Below are 10,802 nucleotides of genomic sequence, written 5' to 3' on the forward strand. Positions count from 1 at the left end.
TAGGACACACCACAGGTAACTCCTCTTGAAACTAGGACAGGTAGCAGGGAGCTCACTGCTGTTGAAACCAGACAGCAGGAGCCAGGTTTTTAGAGTACCCTAGAGCTTTAAATTGCTGGATCCTCCATTACAGCACACTCCGTAAGACAAAACTTCAGCTTTTTGGGCTGTGGCTGCATCGACACTAGACTTGATTAGTCACAATGCTGAAAGCCCTTCATTGCTTGCAGTTTCATGGCCTCTTCCTCAAGTACCTTCCAGTAAGATCTGCTTGCAAATCAGAGGTTAAATGTGGTCCAGACAAGGTCAGACAATCAATGCACACTGTACTCTTGTAGGGGTTTAGGTTGCTTTCAGGCTTTTTTCCTGTAAGTTAATTTCTATTTTAAATAGCTTGATTGAACTTGTATATATGTATATTTAAACTTCCCTCAAAAGTTCACCCTCTTAAAACAGAGTTTTAGATTTCATTTCTCTCAGTGGCATAGCAGTTAAAGAGGGGTGAGCACACCCATTTGACGTTATCTGGGGAAGTAAGAAATAAGCATAGTGAATGCAGCCGCACTGCTCTTCTGTTAATCCACCCTCAACGTCTGCCTACACAGCAGCAGCAGAGTGCAATGTATCTCATTGCAGCATTCACCCCACTATGGAAGTAATAATGGCTTTTGTGCTTTTTGTACTCTCAGATCCTGACAATCCATGGTCAGACACACTCACGCACGCTGGTGTCTGGTCTGGGCTTCCCATCACAGCCAGGTTCCTGGCATGGCTTTAATAAACCATCAAACTACCTATCTTGAAAGCAAGGTAAGGAGGGGGAAGAGAGAAGGTAAGCATGAACTATTTCATGAACTTCATAAACCGAGAAAACAGGTCACAAGTCTGTCCAACCAAGCCTACAATCCTATCCTCCGCTGTTCAAAGCACAAATACTCAACGAATGCCAAGCCTGCACAGGGAGGCAGGTTTATCCTCTCGTAGGAGCTTAAGGAGGGTCTCACTACATTGCTTACATTTTGTTTCCATGCACAAGAAGTCTCCGGTTGTATTTATTCCATTCATACAAAAAAAACAATTTCATGTACTTAAAAGAAGAAAAAAAAAAAAAAAAGGAGAAAGACGGCAGCACAGAAAGTTTTCTTCATTACAAAGTGTTTTTCCATCAGGCAATTATTTATAAGAACTTTTGTTAACACTGGAGTTTAGGCTCTGGAACAAAGTGGATATATTGTTTACTAGCTTTGCCAGTCAATCTTCTCTTACAAAACCTCTCCCTTCCCCCTCTCCTTTTCCAGCCAAGTCAGTCCCTTGAATAGCTCAGGAGTTTCCTTTGTCACCAAGATCTCCTTTTCCACAAATTGTCCCTTGAATAATGCCATCTTCAATGTAGTGCCCCGAGGTATCCGTGCTCCTGCAGAGAACTGTCGAGGGCATCCGCGACGAGCATCTGTCCTGGCTCTTATCCTCAGAGGAGCAGCAAATCATCCTTTTCATGGTACCCCACATCTCATGATCTTTGTATGAATAAATTATTGGATTCATGACAGAGTTCATCAGGGCCAGGAGAAGAAACCACCTTTTAACATTCTGAATCCCACAGTAGGTGCAGTTCAGACCATCGAGCAGTAAGACGACCAGGCCTGGGGTCCAGCAGACAACAAAGGCACCTAGAAATAAAGGAGACAAAAAAAAAAAAAACCCCAACCAAACAGACGACTTCAAACTGCTAGGGGTTTGGGGGTTTTTTGCATCTTACAAGATTTGGTTCATCAAAATTCTACACAAAAATGATAAAAGCAGGAAAGGACAAAATTCTAATGACAGTAGCAAAATTATATCTACTACAGCCTCTCTGCCAAGCCCTAAGCACAAGGCAAGGGCAGCTGTCAGAAGGCTGCAGGGAGCAAGAATCCAGCTGCTGACAGTGTCAGCTCAAACACAAGTGGGGAAAGGTCATCACAACAGCGATTTGTCCACACCAACAGATAAACAAGAGCTCTGGAGCATGAACAAGCAGAGAACTGGCGCTCTGAACGCAGACCCTCTCCATCTCTCTCTCGTATGCTGGAGGAGAAGATACCAGGCAGCCCACTTCCACTGCCACAGGATGATCCAAAGAAGAGACACGTCTCCTGTCACACTGCAGCTGACTCTGCAGAGCCACGGGCACGCTGCCCAATTCATAAAACAAGAGTCACATAATTTAAACACATCCTGGCTGGAAACCCCACAGCTAGTGTAGGATGCACGCCGCTGTCTGCGACACACAAGCGCTGCCGGCTCCCCGGCGGAGCAGCAGCCCACCTCTCTCCGCTGCTCCTGCCCAGGCCGTGCGTGCCAGCTACTTGAGACCCAACAACTCGGACCCAGGAAACAAATTCAGTTGTAAATGAAAACAGAGAAAGAAACAAATAGATGAGTTAGTGAAGATGAACCAAAGGATGTAGCAGTCAGGGCAAAGAAATGAAGCAAACAGAATAAAAAAAAAAAAAAGACGACAAAAAGGATGAAGAAGTAAGTAGTGATGGGGGAACAAGACAACTCTGCAAAAGAGGCATTTCCTCAAAACATAGCAAGAAACCACAGAACAAGCCCAGGAGCAGCAGAGTTCTCCTCATGTTTCAGCTGCAAGGCAGGAATGACAGCAGCCCCTGTGAGGAAGAAGCGAGACACAAGGTGACAATAAAAGCTGAAAGAGACAAAGTAGGACAACACACTCCTTTCCCACCAGCCCCTCAAAAAAAAAAAAAAAAAAAGGGGGGGGGGAGGAAATAAGGGAGAAGAGATCTTTCACAGAGTGAAGACAACAGCTTAGAAGGAAGTTCAAGGTTGTGTTTGCATCTTTCCGTGTTACCGCGCATCCCCACCATAAAGGCAGGGGTGTGGGCAGGGGGAACATCGTGACCAAACGCAGCCCTCGGCCGCGAGCTTGGGAGAGGTCCTGAACTGCCCCGTCTGCCCTCCTGCCTCCCCCCGGCACCGCAGCCTGTCATCCCTCGCCTGGAGCCCAAGGAAGGAGTAGCCGTACGCATGATAATACTAACTTAGCACAAGCCACAATTGCTGTCTGACATACAGAAATAGAAAATTACAACTCTGCACAACTGTCACAGTTTGAACAACGTACGGAGGAAATTCCAATCATTTATAAACAGCAGAGTTTCTCCCCTTTTTTGGAGCTTCAAAAAAATAATCAAATAATTAAGGATGATAGCAGCTACATGCTAAAAAGCCCTCCTGGGGGTGTTGGTATCTGTTCAACAGTTTTGGTAGGGAAAGCAAGTCCAGCTCGTTCTTTTAAAGCCGCTGGTTTTCCTATATCTGAGCTGCACAAGCAAGTAGTGAGAGGGCAGCAGGGCTCACGGCAGGACCCAGGCAGCCCCAGAGCCAGGACTCGGCAGCACCCCAGGCATCCCATCGGCTGCGCCGTGCGCTCGGGCTGGTTTCGGCAGCACTGGACACTTCTCCCCATCGAGGATTTTAATGGACGCTGTGCCCTTCGATGGGCAGGCCATAACGGCATGTAAAGTGAATTCATGTGATTTAGTAAGCATTAGGATTGCTGAAAAATGTATCCAGGACGAGGTACCATGGATCTTGCTGCAAGTCTATGCTCCTGGAGTCCAGACAAAATCCAACCAATTGGTTTACTATGTTCCAGGCGACACTGTACGGAACAGAAAGGGAAGAGACCACCTCCTTCAGAAACTGCGTTTTCTTCTCTGCTGGTACCAAGATTTTTGTGATGCTAAGTACTAATTTCATGGTGTTACTTTTGAGATACTGGTTAACATCAGTAACATTCCTCCACTGCCCACTGGCATCAGGAGCTGCAAGCTGCTACCGCAACACTTGTTTTCTCTGGTCAGTCTCTATGCTACACACTGGTTTGGCTCCAGCGTGCTGAGTAAGCAGTTGTGACACCAACTCTCTCTTACAGTCTACAACGGAGAAGACACTGTACTGATTTATTGCCCTGGGGCTCACCAGCAAATCCCGCCTGTTTAACAAGCACTGGAACCAGACCACCCAGACAACAGTCTGGTGTCTAGCTGCGTGTCTCAGTAAGTATTTGCACAGAGAGCTTTTGCGAGCCACCAAGGGTCACTGGCAAAGTCGCCAACACACCAGCTCCATGCAGAAATTAAGACGGTAACAAACCCGCCTCAGAGCGAGCACTGAAAGCATTTTGACCACTTGCACCATAAAGCATGCAAGGTCCAACCCTGCTTTCATGGAAATCAGCAGGAGAGGAAACAGACCCCAACGCAACATTTAACAAAAGACACAGAAATCTCTCCTTCAAACAAAACCCCATGACTGCCCGCAGGATTAGTCCATGAACTCCTAGGGCACATCCATGTCTACCTATACAGGCAAAACCCTAAAAGGTTTCAGTAGCAAAAGGGAAGATAAAAGGCATCTGCAGACATCTCTCTGCACATTTCCCCTGCCCCACGATTGAAGACAAGGACAGGGGCAATGCGGTGACAGTGTCAGAGTTACTGGCTAATGCTTTCACAAGGCTGTTGCTTTGACTCCATCAAAAATACATTTTGCTGTGCACAGAGGCAACACAAGCAATTCACACCCTGCTCTTAGCACCGCAGAGAAGAAAGCGAGGCATGGCTCAGACTTGCAGCCTTGCTCGGATTTTGCTATTTTTACCACAGAGCTTTCAGAGCGAACCATGGTTAAGCATAAATACATACCTTTGTCTTAGCCCTTTGGCAATTTTGTTGTTTGCAGACGTTTTGTCCCGCAGGAGCTCCTCTCCCTGACAGAGTGTCACATTCCAAAAAGAATTTAATTTAATTAACTAAAATTCACAGAAGTGACATGAAATATAGCCTGGCTGCAACATGGATCAGAAGAGTCTTCCCACCGGATTATGGGAAATCAGATGTCACAATACCTCAAGGTTAGTTTGAGGATTTTTCCATTAGATTTAAACATGGATTTTCTCATAGATTACATCATCTCTGCTCGAAAGTGAATTCCTGTGTACCTGGAAGCACTACTGATGCTTCGGCAGCATCATGCCACAAAACTCTGCGCATCAAAGCCGTCCCCGAGCATGCCAACACTGAGAAAAAAAAAAAAAAAAAAAGAGTGCAGTAGCTTCCAGTTGCCTTTGCCACATGTGCGCCCGAGTTAAAACAGCAAGTTACCAATTAAACTATAAATTCACTGAAACTGAAAATCATCCGCTGCAAAGCTGCTATTTCAGCAGGAATCCCACTGCCAAGCCCAGATGAGCTACCACATGCACACCACCTGAAAATCGCATACCCGCACACCTGCGGCCAGCCTTCTTCAAAGCTACAGCCGCAGGCTTAGCCAGGACTATGCCACAAGCTCAGCCTAAGAGGATTTTAGCCCCTTTTGCTAGGTTTCATATGTTCTAGTTCCAACCAGATAACTTTCTACAGTTCGGCATGCCAAAGGGAAAGCCTTGGCTCCTACCCTGTGACGGACCACTTCAGGGGTTATGGCAGGAAGAGGCAGATGACAGGGACCTGAGCCCCAGCCTCTGGAAGGGGCCGTCCAAGGCCAAAGGCTGGTGCAAAAAGCCACCTGCAGCTGCGATCACCATGAAGTCACACCGAAACCCAAATTCCCCCAACTCTTAACCGCAGGAGGAGAACACCCAGAGAGGACAGCGATGTTTGCTGGAGGGGCAGCCAGCCACAGGCCCAGCCTCCCCAAGGAGGGCGGTGGAGGCAGACAGGAGGAGCACCATGCCAGCAGCACCCCGCCTCCCTCCACACAGCAGCGGGGCAACAGGGTTTTGTCCTGAACCTCCCATGAAACCAACCCAGCATGTTAACAGGAACTCAGTTTTTCATCATGTTTCATCCAGCAACAGAGCATCTTGGAATCGCTTTTAGTTAAGACCGTATCAGGCGTGTACTCCAAAAGCATTTTCAGATGTTTTGGAACAAGCCATTAAAAATAACGGCCTTGGGCAAAATCCGTGTGCTGCGTATAGCTGTAGGTTGTTGCATCAGTAGATGTAAGCAGAAGTTTGGAAGAATCACTGTGGTCACTTGGTGACTCCTTCGGTAATTGGAAAGCCCAGAAAACGTGCTATTCAGTTTCTAATACATTTTGCACAGTGTGCTCGAATGATTTGGCCAGGAATGCACATTTCAAACTGTTTTAAAAAAATAAATTCTCATTCCTAGAAATAAACATTTATAAAAAGCCTCTCAGAGTGACAATTTGGAGAACTGATATGAAGGAACACGCCAAGATACACTTCCTCTGACACAGGTGTTTGGGGTAGATCTTGCACCCGGCAACACATGCACAAATTCGACTTCTTTGGAAGCAGGCTCTGTTTTAGTTTTGTTTCTGACTGACAAAGTAAATATACAAAACTATGATCTCTAAAGCAGCACTCAGGCTTTCTAAGTTAAGTTTGCCTGGCCCAGCATGCAATATCATTAAATGCTTTGCCCGAATTATAGTTTAATCTGAAAATATGGCTGAAAAGCCATATTTTGCGAGTAAGAGAAAGCTAATGCTGGTCTTTAAATCAACCCATAGTCCTAAGGCCCCTCTCCCTAGTAAAAGAAATAAGTTGAAAATGAAGTTTAAAGTGGGGTTTATTTCCACACAGCAGCACGACTGTGGTGAGCACAGAAGATGTGCCACAGGCTAAAGGACTGCGAAGGCTTAGCAAACGGGAGACACCACCACCGTCCTTCCGACGCCCACATCAGCCGGCCAGGCGTGCCCCCGGCACGCAGACCGCCTCTCCGCTCTGACCTGCAAACACGCACGGGTGGCACCCAGAGCTAACAGTGCCATTCCAACACTCACAGCATCCCCCAACGTTGGCTTATACAAAACCAAAGTAATATTAACTATATAAACATACATATAAATTAGACAAGGCTGTGCACGATGACTTTTATGTGACTTCCCAGAAAGCAGCCTGCAGTTCTGCCTTCAATAGAAATGCTCAGAGAACTACTTTTTAAAAGCCTTTTTCTTTTGTCTCTTTCCAATGTAGCAGTTAACTACAATCTACCCAATGTTTATGCATGAGCGCAGGATCATATTTGGAACAATTCACAGTTTTTCTGCAGGGATTTCCTCCTTCCAAGTGGATGGTTTAAGTTTCACTGCACAAGAGCTTCAGGCCGGGCAGAAGATGGAATCTTATCCCTGGAAGTCAAGGCAGGGACAGGAACAACCGCCGTATTGTCTCTCTATAGGTGCCATAAAATCAAGGGAAGAAAAGGAAGGACAACTGGGGAGGGATTTAGAAGGGAAAGGCTCCGGCAGCGGACAAGCCAACTTCAGAAGACACAGGAGTGTAAGTGAGAACCTTGTACTCGCTTGAACCACTGTCCACTGTCTTTTCCAAGGTCAGGCACTGCAAAGTTTAACTCATCTCAGCTGCTAAAGCATTTTAAAACATCATTTTGTAGACAAAGGTGTTGTATACTGCATCGCTATTTTTTGGGGGGAGTAGAGGGTGCGGGGATGTGAAAGAAGAACCAGATACCAGACTGTGCAAACAGCATCCATAGACCACAAGGGGAAGAAAGTGTCCCCAGCCTGAACTTCCTCCCCTGGCAACTCCTACCTCCATGAAAAAAGTGACACTTTTGTCCCAGAGCTCTCTAGTACTACCATGCAGCAGTACGACACAACTATGTCCCAGGTATACATGGACACCAGCTTTCCAAAAAGCTCCAGCTTTCTTGTGCTGGCTCAGACAACAACAGAACAGCTGTCAGAGTGGTAAAGCCCTATTTGTGGTTTTAGAGTCCCCCAGCACCTGAGCCCAGCTTCACAAGTGTCCCAGTGTCCCCCCAGTTCCACCTGCAGCGAGCTGCGTGAGCCACGCTCATGTGATGCCTGGCTTCCAGAAAACACCTCGCTCAGATTCAAGTCTTCCTGGGGAAAATTGACTGCAACACCTAGTATTTTGTTCCAACAACCAATCATCCACTCTATGCATCTCTAATTTAATAAGCAGCAATATCACAACTAGCTGAATAAGTGTTCTGAGCTGCCCAAATATCAACAGTGTCCCTAGGGCAGAGTCCAGGTCAAATCTCATGTTATGATCTAGAGATCCAAGGCCATACTGTATCATCATCTGAAAGTATTTTGCACTATGCAGTCTTCACAGAATGAAGATGAATGCTCCCCTTGCAAAGCAAATCTCTGTCAAAGTTGCAGACCCACCAGGCATCCTCTCCTTTCCCTGAGGAAGATGCATTTCCAGGGGGAATAAGTTAGTGTGTTTAGGAAACAGCCAAGAGGAAGAAGTGCAAAGAAAACTATCCACATCCAGCCATAGGATTCGTGGCCTTGTGCAGATATTGGAGAACATTATTTTGAAAATGTTCTACTAGGTAGCTGTGAATCTTCACAAACGTTCTTCCAAAGTGATTTTGTATTCCTCCTCCCCACCCCCCAAAAAAACCCAAACTGTAGATAATGTGTGTTTTCTAACGAGCTGCCTACAGAACAGAGAGACTTTTCTATGTGTTGACCAGTCCTCTACTGCACATTTCTGCATGGTGCAACACTTATTTCACTACCTAAAGCAGACAGAAGTCTAAATGCCTCCAGCACTTAAAAGTTCAGTGAGGGGGTTTTTTTGGTTTGGTTTAGGGGGTTGAGGTTTTTTGTTTTGGTTAAAAAAAAACCCCAACAAACCCAAAACAAAAAAACTCAAAACCCCCAAGCAAAACCAAACCAACACACAAACCCATTCATTGGCACTGCCAGCCTTGCACACCATGGTCTGTAGTCTCTTACCTAAGAGAGTCATGACAGTCTTCATAAGCTTCACAGGGGTTCTCCTACGGCTAATGGATCCAGTAGTGTGTGATGACAAGACGTTAGTTTTCCTCTGGACGTACATGTAGATTCTTATGTAAACCACCACCATAATGAAGAAGACAACCAGGTTTAAGACACTCCAGAACACCAGGTAACTTCTGCTGTAAATTGGTGCCAGGGATGAGCAGGCAGTAATGTCACAGAGGCAGTTCCAACCCAGGGTAGGAACAGCACCCATGAAAATAGCAATGGCCCAAATCGATATAATTAAAAAGGTGACTCTCTTCTTCGTGAGATTACTGTGGATCTTCATCCGCATTATCGACATGTGCCGCTCAACAGCTATGACGAGGAGATTCACCAGGGAAGCTGTCAGGCTGGTGTCCAGAAGACCCTGACGCAAAAACCAGCGGTTAACAGTTAATGTCTTGGACACCGGGCCAGTGTTGAACATCAAGAAGACATAGGCAATTCCAGCAAAAAAGTCTGCAGCAGCTAAGTTGGCCAGGAGATAATAAAAGGGAAAATGAAACCTCTTGTTCTTGACCACAGCTGCTATGACCAATGAATTTGAAATGAAAATGAAGAGGCAGAAAAATGTCCCAAAACACAGAACAACAATAAGCTTTGGCCCTGTCCAATCGTCTACTGTGTCAGTGTTTGTCTTGTTATAGAAAAAGTCCATGCGCTTATCATAGTAGCATTCATTCATCCTGGATTAAAGCCCCTGCATCCTAGGAAGGGTGGAAGGGAAAAAAGAAAGGAGGATTAAAAAGCAACATTTGGTCCTTGCTTCAATCACCGTATCTAACAGCTTTTTTTGGGGGGGGGGGGAGCGGGGGAAGGTGATGGGACAGGGACATGAGAGGGTATATATCTGGAGGCCTTAGGTAAAAATTCATATTGTACACAGTTAATGCAGAAGAAGAAACTCTGTCCACTGGAGGACTGCAGTGCATGATGCTTGGATGAATCAGGAATTTTTAAAATACTTACCTGCTTACAAAACCCCAGCACAGTCCCTTTGCACTAGCAGTCATACTGTACAGGCAACAAGGTGGAATTTAAGAGGTTAAAAGTGACTTTCTGGAGGTCACAAAGAAAATCGGAGCAACAGCCAAGGCATTCTTGCTGTGAAATCCCATGTTTGAGCCACAGCCCCATCATTATTTCCATTTCTCAATGTATCCAGTCAGGACAAGGAAGCATAAATCATAACTCTTCCATTTTACTGACTAAGCAATAAAAGGTCTATTACTGGAAAAATATTTTTTGGTTTTTCAATTATATATTAATAAATGTAACAAAGTACGTACATAAGATGCTACAGGCATATATCTTCTGAGCGCATGCCTGTTATTTACTGCTATGGGATTTAAGTAAATGTGCTGAAAAGGGAAAAATATATTCTACATATTTGACTACTCTAAAGCCAGGGATTATTTTATTGGGCTGTCAACCCAGAGCCCTGTGAGCACCACACAGCCCAATTATCTTCAAAACCAAAACACAGTTCCCTACTCAACCACAGGATAAAGCAAGTCCCAGCAACAGCAATAGTGCTGGGGTTTTTTTCTTATACCCACTCAGCACTATTTTGGACACAGGGCTATTAAACATGATGGAAGGGGGAGTCTGTGTTCCAGATTACATCACACTTCAGCTACTCCGGTGAGGTCAATGTCAGCTGCCTTGACAATTTTACTGCCTTCATTATGAACCAAACTGAACTCGAACTAATTTACACAGGCAGATCCGACAGCAATTACTCATGGCGGCCAGACCCCGTGCAGGGTCTCACAGCCTAGGAGGGAGAGTTTGTGTCTGATCATCACCAGCCCTCGCATCTGCTGTCAGCATCTGAAGAAGGGTTTTACAATGGCTTTGTTAATAGATCCTGTACACTTTTAGCAAAAGCCAGGAACCCAACCATGGCACAAGATCCTAATCACGTTAGATATTATACAGAGTGGCAAACCTGTGCCTGA

The 10,802-nt window shown here is 45.6% G+C and overlaps 1 protein-coding gene across 1 annotated transcript; it reads right to left on the bottom strand.

Moving 5' to 3' along the window:
• Positions 1 to 1,320: 1,320 nt before the first annotated feature.
• Positions 1,321 to 9,526, bottom strand: LPAR3 (lysophosphatidic acid receptor 3). The gene is made up of 2 exons (XM_009489907.2): positions 8,791 to 9,526; positions 1,321 to 1,670 (listed from the first exon to the last, which is right to left on the bottom strand). Exons 1-2 carry the CDS (start codon positions 9,524 to 9,526, stop codon positions 1,321 to 1,323), a joined length of 1,086 nt encoding a protein of 361 aa, XP_009488182.1.
• Positions 9,527 to 10,802: the final 1,276 nt, after the last annotated feature.

The sequence above is a fragment of the Pelecanus crispus genome, chromosome 5 (genome assembly GCF_030463565.1).
Source record: "Pelecanus crispus isolate bPelCri1 chromosome 5, bPelCri1.pri, whole genome shotgun sequence".
Taxonomy (NCBI): Eukaryota; Metazoa; Chordata; class Aves; order Pelecaniformes; family Pelecanidae; genus Pelecanus; species Pelecanus crispus.